Below are 25,001 nucleotides of genomic sequence, written 5' to 3'. Positions count from 1 at the left end.
CCTATTCTGCTCCTCAGCTCCAGGGGCCCATGGCAGTGACGTCATTTAGTGTTTAAGCCAGTTTGATTTCTGTCATTTCCAACCAAATGAATCTAAAGTGACACAGAGCACAACTTCCAACCAATTTTTTTTTTTTAGAGTATATACAGGTATTATTACACATGCAAATTCTTGCATAAATTGACAATACACAATTTCTGAGTCATTATGATATCTTCTGAACACTCACTAAAATTAACTTTAGAATGCTATAAATGAATGAAACAATACTATAAAATAACTGCATTATTTTTAAAACAATCATAGCAAAACAAATGATAAAAGTAGACATCAATGACTTCACAGAATGGCACTGTTGTGTCTGTGTTCTAAAGAGCCCACCACCATGCAAAACACTGCAGTATTCCTATTTTGACTGTGCCTCATAGAAAAATAGTTTTATTATTTCACAATCTACTTCAACCATCCACATGTTTACATCTACCATAGTGAATGAGAAGAGATTCAAATTGTTACTTAAAAACCATGAAAGTGCTAGTGGGAAGATTCTAAACTGAATCTGAATGAAGAGATTAAAATAAGCATAGCAGGCAGACAAAAAGTTTTGAAGTCAAAATAACCACTCAAAAAAATCAAGCATCATTTCAAAACATCCAAAGTACCATTTTAGTGTTTGAGAGTAGCCAAAAATATTTTCAAATACTCATGCTCACCAAAAAAAAAAAGAAAGAAAGGAAAAGGAAAAAAGGCTCACAGGCTCCATATTTTCATGCCAAGTTCCAAGCTGGAGTGATATTTTATGAATTAATTTATAAGGTCCTAAAAGAAGCTATAAAGGAAATAGGATCTGCCTGTCCCCTCTCTGGAAGCCCCAAATCTTTTAGCCTCTAGCCTCTGAGCTAGAAATGCAGCCTCTGTGGTACAAAATAGAAGGCAGTGATTCCTCCCAGGTGTCCTTTCCTGTGTCAGCCTCTCTGCCCCTAGACAATATGGTGGTTTACCTAGACTCAGTCAGCAGACCAACTGAGTGCTTCACGGAGGAGAAAGAGTTATCAGACTGCTCCTCACCTGCCTGGGCCAGCTGCCCACCTGCAGGCCATGTCCAGGGCTGGGACAACACAAGATCAGTGAGAAGGCACATGACACTGATGACTGCCATGCTCGGCCATAAAGAACATGCTCCCACGGGAAACCATGAATTAATCTGATTACTCTTTCCAGGAAACATCAAGAATGTATTCTGCTGGCGTCCCAGTAAATTAATTTTTCCAGTTTCTAAACCCGCAACATTTAAAAGTTAATCCAAACTAGATAGGGCCTAATTAACTGCTTATTAGCTAAGCCTCTGAGAAGGCCTGTTGTCTTTCTTCACACAGCAACAAAGTTTACTGAGTATTTCACACAGAGCAAGAAGGACCAGAAGCAAAATCTATACTTTTCTCCTAAGTCTGTGTTCCTACCCAAGACAGACCCTGAGCTGGCATCACCTTAAAGAAACACGTGCTCCTGCATGGCAGAGCATGTTGATGAGAGATCTGGGGGCTGGGAAGAGGATTATTTTTTAGGCAAATTCAGAAATTTCTCTCTGCAGCCTTGCATGACCACTCTTGTTTCAACTTAATTTCCATCACATCCTCCCTTACCCTGGCTTTGCACATTTTATTTCCTTCACTAAAGGCAAAACAGTCTCTCAAGAGTGCCTCCATACGAACCTTGGGGACAAAAATGCAAATACCAGCACAATTTATCATATTGTCAGCAATCCTTGGTATCACGGCCCCAAAGAGGATGGCAGCTGGTAGTCAGACAAATATTCCATGATACCACCCACAGGCACCCCAGGTCTCTGGTCAGTGACTAGCAGCTGAGCAGCACTGGCTCGAGTAGAGGGAAAGTAAGAATAAAACATATTTGCTCTTGGCCCTGCTTGGTGGTTCTCACCTGAGAAAGCCCTGCTTCCAATGGTCCACAGGTGCTATTACTCATGTTTAAAACGTCTGAGTGCAGCAGTTCTCAGCGCCAGCTGAACATTAGAACCACCTGGGGAGGTTTCAAATTGCCAGATGCCCCGGCTGCATCCCAGACCAATGAAAGTGGCTCTCTGGGGACAGGACCTGGGTGTGACTAGTTGTTAAGGTGCCCCAGGTGATACCAGTGGACAGCCAGAGTTGAGAACCTCTGTCTCCAAAACAGTATTTTCAGAGCAGATGCAGAAATCGCACAGATTTAGAATGATCACTAGTCATTCACTTTGAGAGGAGAGAGAGAAAAAAATGATCCACCAAGGCTGACCCAAAAGGGAGGAAGCACCACCCGTGAGCAGTAGACTATCATCTTCTTCAAGGGACACCGACAGGCAGACGGCTAGTGATCCAGCACCGTGAGAGGTCCTTAAACACCGACGGTAATCCACAGGCTGTCCAAACAGAGCCACAGAGTACAAGAACCCTGGGTTCTCAGCCCAGACTGCTCATCAGAACCACCTTTAAAAACACACCCAAGTCACGCCCAGACCAATTAGATCAGGATTTGAGGGGACTGGCTGGTGCACACCACTTTTTAAAACAATGGCTCTCACCCCTAACTTGATCAGATTTACCTGGCCCCACCGCCATGGTCTCTGATTCAGGCTGGGCTGGGGAGGGGTATATGAGAACACGCAGTTCCAACAGACTCCCTGGTGATGCTGGTGCCACTGGCCCAGGGCTCACACTTCGAGAACCACTGTTTCCTAAGCTCCCCAGCTGACTCTGATCAGTGCAGCCAAGACTGAGGACTGCTGTATAGAAGAGCACGCTCGGGCCAAGGTGTGCAGGGAAGGAATTACTGGAGCTCTGCCACCAACCTTGGGCTTGCCAACGATAAGCCACTGAGGTTTTTCAAGCCTCAACTTGCTCCTGGTCTATAAAATTGAGATATAACAAAGAGAGCCACGGTTCTTTCTACAAATGCCTTTTTCAAAGGGCTACTACACATGAAACACTGATATAAATACACATGGAAAGGAAAAGAAAGTGGCCTTATGGGCAATAAAAAAAATAGCTTTCAAAACACAGGAAAGCTAAGTTCTTGCTCACAGGATTTCAGTACATTTGGAGACACATCAATGGGGATGGTCTAGGGATGCTTGACAGTATCAAACGGGCACGTGCTGTGAGTCATTCACGCTGTTTCCCAGACTCACCTGTGAGGACCTTGCAGAGCTGCCCTGGCATCTGGGTCTCAGGAGAGGGGCTGGGTGTCAAGGACCACTTGCGGCTGACCAGATGCTCTTGTCCCTGGGAACTGTTGAGGGGCTGGATGAGCACCTGCTCCTGCCCAAGCTGGATGAGGCCAACCTGCCCAGAAAGAGAAAAGCAGACATCAGTCATCCTCACTCGCACCCGTGCAGGACCAGCGGCAGAGGCTGGGGAGGCCACCCCGCCGAGGCCTGGGCCCGCTCTGGGACTGCAGCTCTGCAGGGTCCACGAATTCATGGAGCCCAGGAATGAGCTCGTGTGTGACCCAGCAGTCGTGCTGGGGATCAGGCGACGGAAGGCAGAGGCTGAGGCACAACAGCACCCATTCTCTGTGTTCACTTTCAAAGATATATTATTCTGTTTTTGTTTTTTTAAAAAAAACTTATTAAACTATTTTTAAGGCATCCCCCAAAAGTCAGCCTGAGGAGGTACCTCCAAAAGTGTTGGGAATGAATGACAAATATATCCTGAATAAGAAAAAAAAGTATATATATATATATATATGTATATATATAAATATCCCTAGGGATCACTGTTTAGACTACTTAGAATCACTCCTTAGACTATTTAGAATTTTATATAGAAACTTATCCCTGGGGATTACCAGAATTAAAGAGGACGGAGTCAGGTCTTAGTGTTAATAGTTTGGTGATAGGACATTTGTAGATTTTCTTCAGTGTTTCAAGAGAACTTGGCAGAGTACCTAATGAATTAGATTTGGGTTCTAATTTAAAGTACATCAGTGATTTAGACCTGTAATTTTAAAATCTTACCAGGTTTGTAAGCAGTATCAGAATGTATAAGAGAACTTAAGACTTCTTTACAAGACTAGTAACTCGTTATTTATAAGAACCATTTAAGTTCTTGCAAAGGATTTATTCTTTAATCAGACTACAAAAGAACTTGAAAATGAAACTGAATATGCTAAATTTCTAAACATGGTTTTAAAGGTTTAAATGTTGTTCATCACCAGATTTGTAAACAGGATCAAATGTTATCCAAAAGTTCCTTAAAAAGAATTTCAAAAACTTGCTAGATTATAATGATAACATGATTTGTAAATTGAACAAAAAACTTAAAGACTAGGATTCTTAACTTGCCGCTTTAATGGAGTGACTATTAATTCTTAAAAACATATACACAATGCAGAGAAGTTTTCCCTTCATTTGGAACCAATGTTGACAGCATTAAAAGTCTGCCCTCCTTCCCAGGATACTTGCCACTAGCTTCCCTCTGAATCATCAACAAAACAAGGTAAACCTTCCACAAGGAACCTGAGTGGGTATTATCCATGTTTGCCCGCTGGACCCTGCAGCCCACAGACCCTGCTCTGGGTTCATTTGGGACCACCTCTGCCAGCGCAGATTCGGGAGATAGAGCCAATCTGTCTTAGGCGGTCATGGACATCCCTGCTACTCTCTCCCTCCACACTACTTTCTAAAAGCTGTAAACATACTAAAGCAATGCCTCTCAAACTCCAGTGTGCATCAAAATCACCTGGAGGGTGTGGATGCTCACCAAGAACACTCATTTCTAACAAGTCCCCAGGTGATACTGCGGCTGTAGGCCTGAGGACCACACTTTGAGAAGCACTGGTCTCCACCACAGCTCAGCAATTCCTCCAGCCTCAGGTACAAAGTCTACTCACACCAAGGGATACAGACTCCTCTACCTTCTGAAAGGATGCATCGATACGAATCCTTTGGAAATAGATCAATTACGAAGATCGCCTACAAGTTTTAGTCCCCAAATCACAGGGTGAGACCATACTTACTGCTCTAAGCAGATTGCAAGGTTTCCATTTCATTAGAACTTCTGCCAAGAACAACTCAAGAGATTTTACTGCCCAAATAAAACTGTCTTAAAGTGGTACTGCATGACCTGCCGGGAAGCACGGCTTTCTCCCGTCTCCTTTGAAGTTAAAACCTGAGTCTGTTCACTGTGACACTTCAGGGAGGTGGTTGTGGGGGGCAGTGCAGATCCCCACCGGAAAGCCTCAGGGCAGAACCCCTGGAGAACTGTCAGTGGAAACGTCCATGGTTGAAACAAAGTTGGCAGATGGCCCCACATGGAAGGAGGCCATGCTCCCTGGAGGACACGCTCCATCCTGACAGGGTCCCAACCTCCCAAAATGCTCAGGCTGCAGGAGGGCAAAGCCCCCCTTGTGTCTAGCACTTTCCAAGCCAGTTATCCTCCCCTCAGCCCAGCGTCCGAGCCGCAGGGTCAAAGACCAGCTAGCCAGTAGTTCTGACTGACACAGCACAGAGAATCTCACCATGGTACAAAGCCTATAGGCACGTGCACACGCACACACACACCAGACACACACATAACCACGGTCCCACCTCCTGGTGGCGTTTTTGCCTTAGAGGGTCATTTTCACAGGGGCCCACATGCTGGTTTCAACTACTCAGGAAAAAGAAAAGCAAAATTGGTGAGACAGACACATGGGCCAAAGACCTGTACTCAACTGCGCTGTCACGCGCTCCCTTGGGCCCGGAATTTCAAGCAGGCCTGTGGCCAGAACGAGCACCTGGAGAGGGCACAGGGCACAGCCCGCCCCGCCCAGAAGCCACCACGAGGAGGGACTCACCCCTGCCCTCCCCAAGCGCCGCCAGCGGGCACCCTGAAGCCTCACCAACACCCACTGGGTCATCGTGGTGATAAGACGGTCTGTGAAAAGTGCTGTCTCCACCATCACCACCCCCCTCCCTGCCACAGACACACACACACATAGACACACACATGCAGAGACATACCTATACACAAATACACATACATACATATATATACACATATATATGTACACACATACACACAGACATACATGTATACACATGCACATATATACACACAAGCACACACATATACACACATGCACACACATACACACAAGCACACATACATATACACACATGCACACACATATACACACAAGCACACACATACATATACACACATGCACACACACACATACACACACAATCCAGCACAGGGGGAAAAACCTGTCAGCCCTTTCCCTAACCATCCTCTCCTGCCCCTTTCCCTACAAAAACCAGTCCCCTTCGCTGGCACTCTGTGTCCCAGCCCACTACCCACTGTGTTAGAGGGCATCTGTCACAGCCCAGGGCATAGTTTGTGCTTTTGAGGCAGGATCAGAATTATGCCTCCTTATGTTTCCAATGTCTGCCACAGAAGACTGACTCAAGAAAAATGTGAGTGAACGGGACTGTACTGGGATGGATCAAATGAAACGGGCGGAACAGCACGCACTGGATAGGCCGGCGTGGGCTAGAAGGCCCCAGCACAGCACTCTCGCAGCCCTGCGGCTGCGGTCCTATCCCCAGCTGCATGCTGCTGTCGCCTGGCTGGTTCTGAGAACTCCTGAGGCCCAGGCCCCACTCCAGGCCATGTGAGTTACATCCCTGGGGGTGAAACTCAGGCACTGGTGTTTTTTTAAGCTCACTGGGAGACTCTGATGCAGCCAGGGTCAAGAACCACTTTCCTAGCTTCCAGCTGGCTGCCGGAGAGGCGGCCACCTCCCGCGTCGATCCAGCATCAGGAGGTACCCTGGGCGCGGAGCAGCTGCACCAGCCTGGGCCTTCCTGATGAGGCATTCTGCCCTGTGGCCCAGGAGCTGGGCAGGGCGTGCTGGGTTTGCATTACTCCTCTGCTCACCGAGAAGTGAGCCACTGGGAAGTGCTCTTGCAAGGCCTCCCTGTTCCACAGATAGCAGCAAGGAAATGCCTCAGATCACAGTATACACAAGAGTGCTGCAGACCCCATCTGAAGGGGACTGGACTCCACTGGAAGACAGGACTGGAAACCCAGAGGCCTCTGGCTTTTAAAGGAGACAACAATCCTCGATGAAATGAAAAGAGAAATCTTACATCTTCTAAGATTTGGTATCCTACTAAAGAAGTTTGTCGAAGTTGCTCGGTCGTGTGCGACTCCGTGATCCCATGGACTGTAGCCCACCGGCCTCCTCCACCCATGAAATTTTCCAGGCAAGAGTACTGGTGTGGGTGGCCATTTCCTTCTCCAGGGGATCTTCCCGACCCAGGGATCAAACCCAGGTCTCCTGCATGGCAGGCAGATGCTTTACCTTTAAAGAAGCTTGGGGCAAATAAAATGTATCAGGTGTAACCTGATATTACAAAAGTTCTGAGTGGTTCCCTTTCAGTTCCCTTTGTTCTGGAAGCTGGCTTTGAGGGGTTTCAGTGCTGCTTTAAGAGAGCATTATAATCTGAGTATTACTAACCCCACCCCACCCCCTGAAGCAGGACTAGCTCTCCCTGCAACCAGAAAAATGAATGAAGGTTAGAAAGGTTTGTAACTTCCTAACATTAGCGAGACTTCTTTGCATAACATGAAAAATGCATTTAAGAAACTCTGTTGCATGCATGTTCTGGAACCAGCTGATGCTCTGCCCCCTGTCTGAGGGGACCTGCCTCGTGACTGGTGACCTCGCCATCCTACAAAGGCCGCACGGGGACTTCAGTGCCCAGGGAGCCTTCCAAGCCTCTCCTTTTCAGGAGGCCATGGCTCCTGGGTTCACTGAACCGGGCCTTCGGGGGCCTCCTCCCCGTGCAGCGGGTTGGAGAGGAGAGAGCAAGTCTGCTCTCAAGAAGGAAAAACAGTCCTGGGGCTGCAGGCCCTGCTACACTGGCCTCAGACTTTCGGGGGGGGGGGGGCTGCTCAAACCTGTCCCAGAAGGAGCATCCCTGATACAGCACAGGCATGAGGGGCCTCCCAACCTCTACAAGGAGCCCCCCTTTCAGGGTCACGTTGTTGCCTCTGCAAACGTCAATTGGTCTGAACACAGATTCTCCGTCTTTACTCCAAAGTCGCCCCCCCCCCCGATTCCACCACTAGACAGTCAGTCACAGACCCCCTCCTTCAGACCCCTCTCATGCAGCCTTCCTCTCTGCTTCCACCACCCAAGCCTTGAGGCCCATTGCCTTGCCCTTCCAAACGCCCCCTGCTCCTGTCCTCCCCACACTGCTCTCACCAGGGGCTCCCTGGTCAGCAGCCAGAAATGCCCTCTCATGGTCTCCAGGCCAGTGATCCTCAAAATGGTCCCCGACCAGCAGCAGCACCTGAGAACCTGTCAGAATTCAAGCTCTCGGGGCTGCCGCCGGATGGATCAGAAAACCTAGGGGATGCGGCCCAGCACGCCAGGTAGCAAATGCTGCCGGGAACGCCGATGCCAGCTCAGGGCTGAGAACCACTCATAAAGGATGAACCCTGCGTGGGCACCCTGGTCCGGCCTCCTCTGTTCCACACACCTGTCCGTTCAGTCCGCCCCCACCTCTATCCCAGCTCGCAGGGCCCTGACTTAGGGAAGGCCCTGGCCCGGAGACTCTGCCATCTCTGCTCCCACTCCGCCCCACTAGACCCAGAGCCAAGCCCACCCCACTCTGCTTCCTCCTGCCCAACACCCCCTCCCCACCCCCACCCTGCAGGCTCAAGAGTATGATCCTTCCCCTTCGAACCTTCCAAGACAGGGCCCCACACCCTACTTCTGAGGCTCACTGGGAGCTACCAGAGGGTCCTACACACGGCAGGTATATGATAATGATCTGCTCATTCAGTCAACAGCCTTGACTGGGTGGTTGATCTATAAATGGAAAAGTCTGGAAACAGCCTGTGGGGCAAGAGAAGAAATGTGTTTCCAATACCTTAACATGCCAGTCTCTCACTAACTGATTTCAGACTCTATCTTACTTCATTCTATCGACAGCCACGCAAAGCCAGTGTTATTCACCCTGTATGACTGCAGACAGGGGCATTCAAAGGAGGTAAGTGACTTGCTCAAGATCACAGCCCAGAGCAGTCTCACTTCCAAAAGAATATGGGTGTGATGGTGCACCTGTGAGCCCGTGTGCAGAAGCACGCACGGGGAAGGTGCTGCCTCTGAGTGGTTCCCCAGGATGCACTGGCTGCAAAAACATCTCCTATTCCACATACCCAAGGTCTGCACTATCTCAGAATTCAGGAAATAAGCTCCAAGAATGCCATCAAAGAAGACACCTTCAGTTCACCATCCCATCTTGTACTTCTTTTTTAACAAGTTGCCAACTAAATACAAAGTTCAGATGGGAAAATCTAGCTACGTACCCTAGGTAAGTAACTAGATAGGCCAGGTATTCAAGGTTACGGTCATGGGCAGCCTGATGCTCACGAGCGGTGGGTACAGTGAGTGAGCAGAGTGAGCATCCTTCCAGAGGAGCTGTTGGGAGGTCTTAGAATTCTATGCTCCAACTTCTCCCCTTCAATTCCTCCACATCCCAAATTTCACAACTGTCTTTTCCCTCCTTGCTTTCCTCAACATCCAGTTAAGACCAGTTGAGACTGGTCCTTTTCACAAAGCTTTAAAAACTGTTTTATATTTTCCAAATATATTTATGCTGTGCATGATAAATTCTTCAGTAACATTAACTGATGAATGACTAAGGGCTGCGTGCCTTCCCCACACCTGTATCAATACCATGATGCAGGATAACCTGGTGTGACCTCCACACCACACAGCTTTTGCCAAGACTGCTTCCTACTCAGCTATAAGTGATCAAATAATCCTGCATTTAAAAGCTGGGCAATTTTGTGGTCAATGAAAAGTGAGTTGGGCAACTCTAAAGGGAGAGGCAGCAACCTCCCAAACTGGCCCCTTCATCACTGATATCACGCTGCCCTCTTGAGAGCGTGGGCCCCCAACTCTTCTAAGCCACCTGCTGACTGCCTGGCTGACCTCAGTTCCACCCCATTCTTATCTGGACCACATTTCTTCCCCTGTGGGAACGGTGAGCACTCTCCCAAAAGAAAGTGAAGTCGCTCAGTCATGTCCGACTCTTTGTGACCCCATGGACTGTAGCCTACCAGGCTCCTCCATCCATGGGATTCTCCAGGCAAGAATACTGGAGTGGGTTGCCATTGCCTTCTCCAGGAGATCTTCCTGACACAGGGATTGAACCCAGGTCTCCCACATTGTAGGCAGACGCTTTACCATCTGAGCCACCAGGGAAGTCCCACTCTCCCAAAAGCTCCTGAGCAGACTGGAAGGAAGAGCTATGGGAACTAAGAGTGTGGGGAGCACACGGGTAAGGGGCTCCCGCCCAGGTCCTGCCCTGTGGTCAGGCCAGGCCGGCTGGCCCATGGGGCCCCAGTGACCAGCCTGGGTGAGACAGACATAAACCAGCATCTCTCAGAATGTGGATGTGACTCCAGAGAAGGTGTCCTGGGACCAGCCCTGACCTCCTGTTCCTCCTGGGTGGCCTAGAAAAAGGGCCATACCCCAGAGCTCCTGGGCGTTGCAGGTGGCCCCAGCATCTTGCCCACAGCGCACCCCCACAGGCCACAGCCCCAGCTAAGAGGCGGGCATGTTCCGGCCGAGGACTTCCCTGACTCAGTGCTCGTGAGGCAGGATGGCCCCTGTCCAGCAGACCAGACACTCCGCCTGTCCGCCCTCCTCTCCTCACACGTGGGGACAAGAACAGCCCCTCTGTCCTCTTGCTTCCGACAGGCAGCACTGAGCCTTTTCAGAGATGGACACTCACTCTGTCTCTGCCATTCCGCCTCCACTGCCTGCTCTGGTGCATCTCAACCCAAAGTTTCTTCAGATTCCGCCGGCCTTCCATGATCTGGTCCCATTCACAGGAGGCAGCTGACCCAAACTCACATAAATCCTCTGGGAGTGAAAATACCTTCCTCGTGTGCCCAGAGTTCATTGCTTTGAAGTTATATACAGTTACAGAAACTTCCCCAAACCTATGTTATGTCTGAGGACTTCTCTGAAATGTAAATAAAATGAAGATGCATAAATGTAAACCAATTAATACTTGAGCCCATGGTCTCTGAAGATCAAAAAAGGCAGCTTACACAGCTTTTCAAGGTAAGACAGAGAAGGGAAACGCCACAGACCCCCACCTCTGCCCACTGTCAAAAAGTGGGGCTCCAAGGGTGGAGAGCAAAACGGAGTGTGAGATTTACTTCCCCTGCCCCCATAAATAATTAAGGAACAATCTATTTTAATCATGCATCTCCTTCAAACAGGTATCAAACGTCTCGGGGGACAGACAGCTCAGGGAGCGGAGCCCGCACACCCGTCCCTACAGGCAATGCTCCTCATTAGGCCGTTCCGGAGATGTGAGATGCAGCAGGTTTAATTCAAACTCAACACCAGAATAAAATTTTATCGAACACATCCATGCCCACCTGTTTCTTTACTGTCTTACAGCTGCTTCTGCACTCAAACGGCGGTGTTGAGTAGTTGGGACAGAGACCGCATGGCCTGCAAAGCCTGCAGTGTTTACTACTTGGTCCTTTCCAGAAAAAGTTTGCCAACCCTGCTCTACATGATTCTTCAGACACAGCGAGGCTTTGGAATGCTCCCAACTGTGGGCACCAAAACTCATCTACAGGGCATTATTCCTTCCCCCATTCCTCATGGTTGAGCCTGTGCTGAAAAACACACAACACCTGAGTGAGATCTCCATGGTCCAGAGGGGCTAACACAAAGTTACCGCCCAGCGGAACTGTCTTAAGCGCACCGAGTACCAAAATCAAAGGTGGGGTGTGATGCGAACCTGGTTAGCCTACATTCCTGCTGCTTTCTTTTCTAGAAGAGCAGGACCGCTCTGCCACCAAACAGGTCCACTCCAAGTCACCCGGCAGTCTCTGAACCCCTGCCCTTCCTCTATGGGGTGTATTAGAAAGAGGTGTCCAATGTCCAGCTTACATGAATGGGATGAACAAGGCAGACGAAACCACAGAAGTACGCATTTAAAATCTAAAGTCTTAGAGGGGCCCCCACCACAGCTGGCGCATGCTTAACGCAGCCTCTTTGCCTGTTCCTTTATCTAAAGCACAGCGCCCTCACATGGTGCTGAAGGGAAGGGCAGTCCTGCTGCAAACCTGGAGGACAGAAAGGAACTCTCACAGCTCAGAGCCATGTGTGAAAGGGCCCAGCACTCACTCCGGGAGGACTTTAAATCAGTGTTATCCAGATATCCACTCTCAGCGCCTTCGCAGATAGCGCCTCGCTGGAAACTTTACACCAAGAAGTATAAACTCTGACCTCTACAGAAACTCACTAAACCGCAGCAAATGGGATTCAGATGTTTCCATGTTCAGTACAGTGATGTGACCTAGACTTTAAACACTTTGGCAAAAACAGGAAAAATGATGTGGGCCTTCCAGTCCCTCCCAGAACATGATACAGCCTTGACCCGAGTCCTTCAGTGATCTGAGCCTTTCTCACCCTACTTAAGCCTCCTCACCCACAGCTCATACTCCCCGCCGCTGTTCCACACTAGCTCCTACCAGGCCCCTCCACAGTCCCTTTTCCTCATTTAACCAAAGATGCCAATTTCTCCAGTCCAGCAAATGGAGATCACATTCTTATCGGAACTCAAAAAATCCTACAAGGGGAACTGGTAAAGGCCAAGTTAAGGGAATTACTACCTAAGTTCCCCTACACTGCTGGGAAGAGAGCAGTCTTACATAAAGACTCTGACCCTCAGGGTTTCTGACCTTTGCGGCAGATTCATGTCAACATGTTGCACGCTATGTGGGTAAGGGTGGGAGAATTCTAGAAGGTGAAGTGGGGAAAGCAGTTTCCTGTGCCAGGAAAGGACAGACACAAAGGAGTATCAGAAACCACTTCCCCAGAAGATAGAGAAGCATGTTCTGTGCCCATCTCAGGCTGTGCCGGGTGGGGGCAGGCCATCTGCCAGCCATCTGTGCCCCTTGGGGGCACGATGAGAAGCTGAGAAGTGTTGTTTGGGCACCAATGTAACCAAGTGAGCCAGTGTGCAAAGGCAGGGCAGAGGTGCCAAGGACTTCCTCCCTCCCTCCGAGCACTCCACAGGTGTGGCAACCACAGGAGGGGTGGGGGGGTAGGGGCAGATTACTGCCACATCCAGAGAACTTCCAGGGACAGAGAGGGGCTTATCACCAAGGTCAGCATTCCTCAGGCCTGGCTGAGGGTAGGTGCCAACAAATGCCTGCTTGCAGCATAAGGTAAAACTATTAGGGACACCTTCCCTTTCCTCGCTCCCACGTTTTAACTACGAAGAGTAGGTTAGCGGCCTGTCCGGGGACCCCTCCAAATATCCTTTCCTGGGTAAAGACTCAAAATTACAGAAAGGAGGCCAATGCTTGACTCCATCCCCACTTCAAGAACAGAGGAACTGTATACATACAGATCGGTGTTCCCCGTGACACGCACACAGCACACCTGTGCAGAAGCGAACAGGGCTCTCTCTACATCTCGGCCAGGTGCACGTCTCAGTCTAGGGGCCTGATGGATTTCATCTGGGCCGGACCTGTGCTCCCGGGCAGGCTGCAGCTATCTCGCTGTGCACCCCACGTCGGTGCTGGCCTGACGCAAACGCACCCCTGAATTTTCAGGACTGAAAGCGGTGGATAATGAGATGACTCCCCTTTCTTGCCCTCTGCTCCTAGACCCTCTGGAAGGTTGGGGGTGCTCCCTCCTGCCAGCGGCAGAGCACACCGGAGGGGAGGCCCCACCGCCATCCCAGCCCTCCCCGGAGACCTCCCTTCACCCCCACCCTTGACGCCCGGACAGATGGCCAGGCAGACCCGGAGGTGGCAAGGGCTGTACCAGGCCGCCGGCGGCGCCGCAGGCGCTGAGCGAGACGATGGAGCCGGGGTGGCCGAGCACGCTGCCGGAGTAGAAGCACAGCTCGGCTGACCGTCCGCGGCGTCCGCCTGCGCCGGCCTCCTCCACCTCGAAGCCTCCGGACAGGAAGCGCAGGTCGCGGCGCATCTGCAGGTACAGGTCGCGCCCGAAGGCCGGCAGGTGCAGCAGCAGGGCGCGCTCCCCGAGCCGGGCGCGCGGGGCTGCGGGGGGCGCGCGGGGCCGCCGGCGCCTGCGGGGCCCGGGGGCGCCGGGCAGGGGCGGCAGGTGCACGTCTTCCAGGCGCACCCGCCGCGGGAGCACCACCTCCACGTCGGCCGCCGCGTCGCCGACAGCTGCGGGGAGAGACGAGACGCGTCAGCGCGGCGGGGCCCGCCCTCCCGCCCGCCTGCCGCTCACGGGGGCCAGCGCCGGGCATCCAGCGCCAGCGCGGTCCCGAGACGGCGCCCTCGTCCCGTCCCTCGCCCGGGCACCTCCGCGCCGGCCAGCGCCGCCGCCCGGGCCCCGCGCCACTCCGGACGCGGCCGCCCGGGCCCCTCCGGGGACGCGGCGCTCGGGGGAGCCGGACCCCCGGCGGCCGCCCGGAGCCGAGTCCTCCGGCCGCGGCCCGCGCCCCCTCGACCCCGCGGCTGTCCGCGGCCGGCCGCCGCGGCGCGGTCGCGCAAGCAGGCGGAGGCCGCCGTGGAGGGCAGGCGGAGGGTGGCCGCGGGAGGCGCGGGCGAAGGGGCGGCGGGAGCGGGGCGCTACCTGTGCCCGTGTCCAGTCCCCACAGCAGCAGCAGCAGCAGGGGCAGGGCCAGGGGGGGCAGCAGGGCGCCGTCACACATGGTCCTCGGGAGCAGGCGCCCCCCGCGCGGCCGCGGCGGAGCAGGAGCGCGCGAGGCGGCGGCGCCAGCCGGAGTGAGGCTCCCCAGCCTTCGGAAAAAGCAATTAGCGCTGCGGACAAACCCAACGTGGTAAATCGCAAGCCCCGCCTTCTTCTCGGGAGGCGGGCAACGATTGGACTCCCGCTTTCTCCCGCCCCGCCTCCCCCTCGCCGATTGGCTGGGGCGGGCCTGACCCAGAGTGCGTAGTTAGGTTGTAAGCACTTTCTTACACGTGGTTTCTGGGCAGTTGCGGGAATGGGGCACCAGGTGGCGCAAGGGAGCCGCGTGAAGCCGCGCAATCCCGGACCACTCGGAGAAAACTCCTGACCGATGTTCAGTTTGTCCCCGTATTTGGAACTCTGTTTCCCTGGAAGACAGGCCAGAAATTGTCTAGCTTTAAGGGACTTCACCCATAAAGGCATACTATCTGTGTATCTAAAGTAAAATGAGTTTTGGTTGTTTGTGGGAGAGCAGTTTCGTGCACAAGGTGTGCAACTTTGCACCTTAGAAGAAAAGCTATGACACCTGTGGTTTTTCCAGTAGTCATGTAGGAATGTGAGAGCTGGGCCATAAAGCAGGCTGAGAGCCAAAGAATTGATGCTTTTGGAACTGGAGAAGACACTTCCCTTAGATTGCGAAGCGATCCAACCAGTCCATCCTAAAGGAAATCAGTCCTGAATATTCATTGGAAGGACTGATGTTGAAGCTGAAACTCCAATACTTTGGCCACCTGATGTGAAGAACTGACTCATTTGAAAAGACCCTGATGCTGGGAAAGATTGAAGGCGGGAGAAGAAGGGGACGACAGAGGATGAAATGGTTGGATAGCATCACCAACTCAATGGACATGAGTTTGAACAAGGTCTGGGAGATACTGAAGGGCTGGAAAGCCTAGCATGCTGCAGTTCATGGGGTCGCAAAGAGCTGGACACAACTGAGTGACTGAACAACAACTAGTTACATTCGAGGCAGTGGTGTTTATGCAAAATCTCCACACCTCCTGTTGTCTTTATCTTCACAGAAGTCAGTGTAACTGGTGAGATCACACCCTCTGACAGACTGAGAAACTGGGGGAAAGAGAGCTTAAGGAGCTTACTAACTTACCCAGTGAGTTCCTGTCAGAGCAAGAGCTGGAATTGTGGTCCAGACTTCCAGCCCAGTGCTGCTCACTACAAACAAGAGCCCTCCCACACAAGCAGTAAGGAATATTTTCTGGTTTTACAGATTAGGAGACAGGCACAAAGTGGCAAAGCCTGGACTTGAACCCAGGTCTTCCAGCAACAGAATGACTTCATTCTTTTCCTCAGAATATAACTGAGGTCTTCAGGAAAGTTGGCTCCTTTAGTTTCCTGAGGAGCATCTTGTAGAAACAAAACAGAATGAATTGATATGCAGCCATTCTCAGTTCTCTCTCCTTCTTTTCCCGTCCTACCCATTTTTGTTTTCTCAAAGCGGAGGGGCTACAGCACTTCTCTTGTACTCTGCGGAGGGCCTCTCAGAATCTAAAATGTATCACAGGATTACATGTCATCAGAAGGGATCCAGAGGTGTACACTATCCAGCTTTCATGACAATTAACCCTAGGAGTGGACTGTGTCACTGACTCTTAATAAAGCTCAGCACTCCCACCACTGCTAACTCATCACTTTGTGTTTCCCCAGGGCATGGTGGCTGGAATCCTCTCCTGTTTGTCCACTCCACCCTCCACTGCTCCAGGGGCTGCCACTCATTGCTGGGCATCTGAAGCTTCTGGAAGTCTCCACACACATCCTGCTCATGGCCAGGTTTGGAGCTTTTTCTCTCCTCTGATAGCAGCCTCAGCCAAATCAAAGTTCAGCATCATTTTCTGGTGGAACAAGATATCCTGGTGAGCTTTTTGATGCAGTTTTGTTGGCCAAAGTCCTGCCCTTGAAAACCAGGGAGTAGCAGCCCCATCGCCTTTCAGGAACAGTCCTGCTGTTGGAACCCACCTGAGTTTGCCATCATTAACCTATCAGATAGTCAGCGGTCTCCAGTCCTTTTGGCACCAGGGATCGGTTTCATGGAAGATAATTTTCCCACAGGCGGGATGGGGGGAGGGCAGAGGGGAGATGGTTTGGGGATGATTCTCATAAGGAGCATGCAACCTAGGTCCCTGGATGAGCAGTTCACAGGAGGGTTTGCTTTCCTATAAATGCCACCGCTGATCTCACAGGAGACGGAGTTCAGGTGGTAACACGAGCGATGGAGAGTGGTTGTCAACACAGATGACGCTTCCCTCGCTTGCCCACCTGACACTCACCTCCTGCTGTGTGGCCTAGTTCCTACCAGGTGGGGGGCCCCCAAGATAGGTGACCCTCAAATGCGTTAGTCTGTAGGGACATGGAACCTGAAGCAACAGCAAGGTGACATTTCATCTTCCAGCCTATCTGAAACATAAGAACTTGGAAATATCTTTATTTCTCTTGGAAAAGAGATTGGAGAGGACACTCTCCTGCCCATGGATAGGGGTGTACATTGGTGCAGCCAATTTGAAGAACAAATAGACAAACTGTAGTCAAATTTAACATGTACACACCCTACAACTCTGCCGTCTGCTCTGGTTAACTACTACAAACTGATAATGTGTATAAGAATGCTCATCAGACCATATTATTAAGAGCAAAAAATTTTGCAAAAATCTGAAGGTTAATCATTAGATAAATGGCTAATAGAGCCCAGAAATAAACTTGTGCCTATATAATCAACTAATATTTGACAAGGAAGCCGAGACTACTCAAGGAGAAAAGATAGTCTCTTTAATATATGGTGGTGGGGAAACTAGAAGTCAGTTTGCAAGAAAAATGAACTTGGACCCCTGTCTGACACCACTCACAAAAAACAACTTGAAATAAATGTAAACCTTGAAATGGTAAAAACTTGTAGAAGAAAACACAGGAGAAAAGCTCCTTGGCATTGGTCTTGGTAACAATTTCTTAAATGACAACTAAAGTGCAAGAAACAAAACAAAAATCAACAAATGGCACTGTATCAAATCTCAAAGTTTCTGCAAAGCAAAGGACCCATCAACAAAATGAAAAGGCCACTTACAGAATGGGAGAAAATATTTACAGACCATACACCTGATAAGGGTTTATTATCCAAAATATATGGGATATTTATACATTTCACTAGAAAAAAATAGCCATCCAGTTGAAAAATGGAAAAAGACTCTGAATAGTTTTCTAAAGAAAATGTCATACAAATGGCCAACAAGTACATGAAAAAATGTTCCTGACTAACCGTCATGGAAATGTAAATCAAAACCACAATGAATATCACCTCATACCTTTTAGGATCAGTCAGTTCAGTTCAGTCATTCAGTCCTGTCTTGACTCTTTGCTATCCCATGGACCAGAGAGCATGCCAGGCTTCCCTATCCATCACCAACTTCCGGAGCTCACCCAAACTCATGTCCATTGAGTCGGTGATGCCATCCAACCATCTCATCCTCTGTCATCACCTTCTCCTCCTGCCTTCAATCTTTCCCAGCATCAGGGTCTTTTCAAATGAGTCAACACTTCGCATCAGGTGGCCAAAGTATTGGAGTCTCAGCTTCAACATCAGTCCTTCCAATGAACACCCAGGACTGATCTCTTTTAGGATGGACTGGTTGGATAGCCTTGCAGTTCGAGGGACTCTCAAGAGTCTTCTACAACACCGCAGTTCAAAAGCATCAATTCTTCAATGATCAACTTTCTTTATACTCCAAATCTCACATCCATACATGACTCCTAGAAAAACTATGGTCTTGACTAGACAGACCTTTGTTGGCAAAGCAATGTCTCTGCTTTTTAATATGCTGTCTAGGTTGGTCAAAACTTTCCTTGCAAGGAGCAAGCGTCTTTTAATTTCATGGCTGCAGTCACCATCTGCAGTGATTTTGGAGCCCAAAAAAATAAAGTCAGCCACTGTTTCCACTGTCTCCCCATCTATTTGCCATGAAGTGATGGGACCAGATGCCATGATCTTAGTTTTCTAAATGTTGAGCTTTAAGCCAACTTTTTCACTCTCCTCTTTCACTTTCATCAAGAGGCTCTTTAGTTCCTCTTCACTTTCTGCCATAAGGGTGGTGTCATCTGCATATCTGAGGTTATTGATATTTCTCCTGGCAATCTTGATTCCACCTTGTGCTTCCTCCAGCCCAGCGTTTCTCATGATGTACTCTACATTTAAGTTAAATAAACAGGGTGACAATATACACCCTTGATGTACTCTTTTTCCTATTTGGAACCAGTCTGTTGGTCCATGTCCAGTTCTAACTGTTGCTTCCTGACCTGCATACAGGTTTCTCAAGAGGCAGGTCAGATGGTCTGGTATTCCCATCTCCTTCAGAATTTTCCACAGTTTATTGTGATCCACACAGTCAAAGGCTTTGGCATAGTCAATAAAGCAGAAATAAATGTTTTTTCTGGAACTCTCTTGCTTTTTTGATGATCCAGAGAATGTTGGCAATTTGATCTCTGGTTTCTGTGCCTTTTCTAAAACCGGCTTGAACATCTGGAAGCTCACGGTTCATGTATTGCTGAAGTCTGGCTTGGAGAATTTTAAGCATTACTTTACTAGTGTGTGAGATGAGTGAAATTGTAAGGTAGTTTGAACATTCTTTAGCATTGTCTTTCTTAGGGATTGGAGTGAAAACAGATCTTTTCCAGTCCTGTGGCCACCGCTGAGTTTTCCAAATTTGCTGGCATATTGAGTGCAGCACTTTCACAGAGTCATTTTTCAGGATTTGAAATAGCTCCACTGGAATTCCATCACATCCACTAGCTTTGTTCATAGTGATGCTTCCTAAGGCCCACTTGACTTCACATTCCCGGATATCTGGCTCTAGGTGAGTGATCACACCATCGTGAATATCTGGGTCATGAAGATCTTTTTTGTACAGTTCTTCTGTGTATTCTTGCCACCTCTTCTTATTATCTTCTGCTTCTATTAGGTCCCTACCATTTCTGTCCTTTATTGAGCCCATCTTTGCATGAAATGTTCCCTTGGTATCTCTAATTTTTTTGAAGAGATCTCTAGTCTTTCCCATCCTATTGTTTTCCTCTATTTCTTTGCATTGATCACTGAGGAAGGCTTTCTTATCTCTCCTGGCTATTCTTTGGAACTATGCATTCAAATGGGAATATCTTTCCTTTTCTCCTTTGCTTTTCACTTCCCTTCTTTTCACAGCTATTTGTAAGGCCTCCTCAGACAACCATTTTGCCTTTTTGCATTTCTTTTCCATGGGGATGGTCTTGATCCCTGTCTCCTGTACAACGTCACGAACCTCTGTCCATAGTTCATCAGGCTCTCTGTCTATCAGATCTAGTCCCTTAAATCTATTTCTCACTTCCACTATATATTCATAAGGGATTTTATTTAGGTCATACCTGAATGGTCTAGTGGTCTTACCTACTTTCTTCAGTTTAAGTCTGAATTTGGCAATAAGGAGTTCATGATCTGAGTCATAGTCAGCTCCCGGTCTTGTTTTTGCTGACTGTATAGAGCTTCTCCATCTTTGGCTGCAAAGAATATAATCAATCTGATTTCGGTGTTGGCCATCTGGTGATGTCCGTGTGTATAGTCTTCTCTTGTGTTGTTGGAAGAGGGTGTTTGCTATGACCAGTGCATTCTCTTGGCAAAACTCTGTTATCTTTTGCCCTGCTTCATTCCGTACTCCAAGGCCGAATTTGCCTGTTACTCCAGGTGTTTCTTGATTTCCTACTTTTGCGTTCCAGTCCCCTGTAATGAAAAGGACATCTTTTTTGGGTGTTAGTTCTAAAAGATCTTGTACATCTTCATAGAACCATTCAACTTGAGCTTCTTCAGCATTACTGGTCGGGGCTTAGACTTGGATTACTATGATATTCAATGGTTTGCCTTGGAAATGAACAGAGGTCATTCTGTTGTTTTTGAGATTGCATCCAAGTACTGCATTTCAGACTCTTTTGTTGCCTATGATGGCTACTCCATTTCTCCTAAGGGATTCCTGCCCACAGTAGTAGATATAATGGTCATCTTTTAGGATGTCTATTATCAAAAAAACAAGAGAAAACAAATGTTGGCAAGGATGTGGATAAAAGGAACTTGTGCTCTGTTTCAGGGAATCTAAATTGGTACAGCTATTATGGAAAACAGTACGGAGAAAAAACTTAATGGTACTACAACGTGATCCAGCAATTCCACCTCTGGGTATATATCTGAAGGAAGACATTAAATGAAATAAGTCAGTCACAAAAAGACAAATACTGTATGCCTCTGCTTATATGAGGATATTAGGTGCCTAGAGTAGTCACATTTACAGAAACAAAGGGAGTCTAGTGGTTACCAGGTCCTGGGGGGAGGGGGAATGGAGAGTCAGTGTTTAATGGGAACAAAGTTTCGGTCTGAGAAGATGAAAAAGCTCTCAAGATGGATGGCGCAATGGCTGACCAGCAATGTGAGTGTAACCTAATCCCACTGCACTGTACACTTCAGATGACTTAAACGGTAAATTTTACGTTAGGTATATTTTCCCAAAATAAAAAAAAAAAAAAAATTTGCTTGAAAAAGGAAATCACTACTATTTGCTATGATCCTGTTTCATCTTAACACACAAATTTCCTGGTCTTAATTTTGTGAAAGAACAGTGCTTAATCTCATTTCACACATGGAAGAGGGCTGGGAGGGATTAAAAGCAAGACAAACAAGCAGATCAAAGCCCTACAGATGGAAGTAGCAGTTTAAATCTGATGTAAGGGAAGCCTCTTTTTTGTCTGGGGGGGTCAAAGCTGTCCATTGCACTCACAAATGAGAAGGATCCTGAGTTTCCAGCTTGTCTTCTGCTTTCTGTGAACTTCTAATTCTGGTGTCAGATCACACTTCCGACCGTGTTGTCTGGAGCTGACTCCCCAGCAGTCAGTTATATTGATTCTCATGGCCTCTTGGATATTTGGATGCTGGTCACCATCATCATGACTTCTACTGTTGTTAATGAAAGTAAGACAGTCCCCAAAGCAGCACAGACTCTGCCAAGAGACACCATGTTCAAATGTCAAACTTAGAAATAGAGGACCAGGGACTTCTTTGGTGGTCCAGTGGCTGAGATTCTGAGCTCCCAATGCAGGGGGTCTGGGTTCAATCCCTGGTCGGGGAACTAGAGCTCACATCCTGCAACTAAAGACCCTGCATGCTGCGACTAAGATCTGGCACAGCCAAATAAATAAATTAATTTTTTTTTTTAAAGAAAAAAATAGATGGCCAAAGACACAGACTGTGCAGAGCACAAAGAGGACTACAGGCACGTCAGTCAAACATGACCCTCCGTTAATTCCCCCCACTGACAGCTTTCTTGAGCAGATAATTGATGGCTCCAGGTGCCATGACTCATGTGCCAACTTGATCTGTATGTAGGTGGAAGAAGGCCCTGTGTTCCAGATAGCACTAGGCATTGGTAGGGTGCTGAGGAGAGAGGGGTATTCCACATGACAACCTCCTCTTGGAGACTAAATTCACTTGGATTTTGAGGCATCCTCTCTTGGGGACTTCCCTGGTAGCTCAGAGGGTAAAGCATCTGCCTGCAGTGCAGGAGACGCAGGTTCGATCCCTGGGTCGGGAAGATCCCCTGGAGAAGGAAATGGCAACACATTCCGGTACTCCTGCCTGGAAAATCCCATGGACGGAGAAGCCTGGTAGGCTACAGTCCATGGGGTCGCAAAGAGTGGGACACAACTCAGCAACTTCACTTTCACTTTCTCCCTTTCTTTCCTGGGAACCAGTCGGATGCCACATCCTCTCCAGCAGGGGGCGCCCAGCATCAGTTCTGTCTTCCCACGCCACATTTGGTCCCAGCTCTGTTTGTTCCAAAGTCCTTTTCCAGAGACACAGAAGTACAGAACAGACTTTTGAACTCTGTGGGGGAAGGTGAGGGTGGGATGTTTCGAAAGAACAGCATGTATATTATCTATAGTGAAACAGATCACCAGCCCAGGTGGGATGCATGAGACAAGTGCTCGGGCCGGGTGCACTGGGAAGACCCAGAGGAATCGGGTGGAAAGGGAGGTGGGAGGGGGGATCGGGATGGGGAATACATGTAACTCCATGGCTGATTCATGTCAATGTATGACAAAACCCACTGAAATGTTGTGAAGTAATTAGCCTCCAACTAATTAAAAAAAAAAAAAAAAACTAAAACAAAAACAAAGTCCTTTTCCAGACTTATATTTTGCCCTTTGCCTGTTGACCTTGGATCCTCCCCCAAATTCAGCTGCTTGGCTGGCAGCCTGGTCCCCAGGTGAATATGGCCAACCTCTCCCTGTGGGGTCTCCAGTCTCCTCCCTGGTTTCAGAACTGTGGTAGTGTCAGTTTATTATGAAAAGTACCCTGGCTACATGAAGCCATCCCCGCCTGACTCAGGCCCCTGTCCTGAAATGACTGAAAATTCTAAGTTACCACTCTTCTGACCAACTATCTTTCAGTATAACTGTTACTTGTTCAATCAGGGTTGTACTAAGGTATTTCTAGTCCTCCCCTTTCCTAACATCCTGGCTCTTCCCCTCCCCTAGACTGTGCTTCTGAGGTCGCAGCCTGCCTTGGAGTGAGTGTCTATAGCCTTGAAGTGTCCTCACTGTTGAAAAGACAACTCCATGCTTACGTCCTGCTGAAGGTCAGCGGAGGCACCATCTAGCCAGGAGACAAGCCTTGCAGCCTGCATGTCCGAATGAACAGGATAAGGGTCTTCAGTGCTAGAGCTCACAGCTTCATCCCAACCAGCTCCCCTTGATGAGGATGATTGAGAAAAGCAACGTATTTCTCATTGTTTTGTAAAGCGCCTTTCTCTTTTCCCGTGTCTTTCTCTTCTTTTAGCATTTCCTCTCAAGATTCCCTTCTTCCTCTCCTAGCCTTTCTTTGCTCAAAGAAGTCACCTTCTCTGGTATACTAGGCTAAAATGTAATGCAATAAAGACTGAAAAATGGGATAGACACAAATTTGTATTTGATTTTAGCAAATGGTAATGGCTGAAATTGGAATGATGATAGACTATTCAATATGAGATTGGATGACGGTAAACTTGGACAAAATTCACATTAGATTATATGATGTTTTTAAAATATATCTGCTAATTATAACCCCCTATCCTTCAACAGGTGGAATCTAACTCTTCTGCTTTGAAAGTGCAGAGGAAGGATAGAGAAAGACTCACTGACTTGCTTTTAATGAATAGAATGTGTTAGGAGTGATGTTTTGTGATTTCTGGGGGTACGTCATAAACAGAATACACCTCTGCCTTTTCATCTCTAAGATTACTTACTTTGGAGGAAACCAGTGGTATGAAGACGCTCAACAAGCCCTGTGGAAATACCCATGGAAAGGAAACCAATATGATAGAATTAACAAATAGCCAGGTGATAGAGCCACTTTGGAACCAGATCTTCCAGACCGCATCAAGCTTTCAGACGATTTTAGTTCCCAGCCCTAAGATTCTACCCAGAACATTGTGAGCAGAAATAAGCCATGCCCACTGTACCCTGAGTGAATTCATGACCCACAAAAACCAAGAGAAAATAAATTATATTAGTTTTTTAAGGCAGTATTTTTTTGAGATCTCTAAAGACTAGAGATCTCTTCGAGAAAATTAGAGATACCAAGGGAACATTTCATGCAAAAATGGGCTCAATAAAGGACAGAAATGGTAGGGACTGAACAGAAGCAGAAGATAATAAGAAGAGGTGGCAAGAATACACAGAAGAATTGTATAAAAGAGATCTTCATCACCCAGGTAATCACAATGGTGTGATCACTCACCTAGAGCCAGACATCTGGGAATGTGAAGTCAAGTGGGCCTTAGGAAGCATCACTATGAACAAAGCTAGTGGATGTGATGGAATTCCAGTGGAGCTATTTCAAATCCTGAAAGATGATGCTGTGAAAGTGCTACACTCAATATGCCAGCAAATTTGGAAAACTCAGCAGTGGCCACAGGACTGGAAAAGGTCCGTTTTCATTCCAATTCCTAAGAAAGACAATGGCAAAGAATGCTCAAAGAACCTCACAATTTCACTCATCTCACACACTAGTAAAGTAATGCTTAAAATTCTCCAAGCCAGACTTTAGCAATACAGGAACCATGAACTTCCAGATGTTCAAGCTGGTTTTAGAAAAGGCACAGGAACCAGAGATCAAATTGCCAACATTCTCTGGATCATCAAAAAAGCAAGAGAGTTCCAGAAAAACATCTATTTCTACTTTATTGACTATG

At 48.4% G+C, this 25,001-nt stretch overlaps 1 protein-coding gene and 1 long non-coding RNA gene across 3 annotated transcripts in view; one reads left to right on the top strand and one right to left on the bottom strand.

Annotated features, from left to right (window-relative positions):
• Positions 1-14,817, bottom strand: part of ADAMTS17 (ADAM metallopeptidase with thrombospondin type 1 motif 17) — a 395,361-nt gene extending 380,544 nt beyond the window's left edge. For both annotated transcript variants that reach the window (XM_043434539.1, XM_043434540.1), the window contains exons 1-3: positions 14,644-14,817; positions 13,861-14,231; positions 3,185-3,338 (exon numbers count right to left, since the gene is read on the bottom strand). In XM_043434539.1, the coding sequence (XP_043290474.1) occupies positions 3,185-3,338; positions 13,861-14,231; positions 14,644-14,722 (604 nt within the window). In that variant the 5' untranslated portion in view covers positions 14,723-14,817. The remainder of the gene's footprint in view (positions 1-3,184; positions 3,339-13,860; positions 14,232-14,643) is intronic.
• LOC122419738 lies at positions 13,901-23,678 on the top strand. Its single transcript, XR_006262972.1, has 3 exons — positions 13,901-14,031; positions 16,423-16,545; positions 23,308-23,678. It is a non-coding gene; the product is annotated as an uncharacterized LOC122419738 (long non-coding RNA).
• Positions 23,679-25,001: the final 1,323 nt, after the last annotated feature.

The sequence above is a fragment of the Cervus canadensis genome, chromosome 17, assembly GCF_019320065.1.
Source record: "Cervus canadensis isolate Bull #8, Minnesota chromosome 17, ASM1932006v1, whole genome shotgun sequence".
Taxonomy (NCBI): domain Eukaryota; kingdom Metazoa; phylum Chordata; class Mammalia; order Artiodactyla; family Cervidae; genus Cervus; species Cervus canadensis.
Note: the sequence above shows the minus strand (reverse complement) of the source record. Positions and strands in the feature narration are given on the sequence as shown.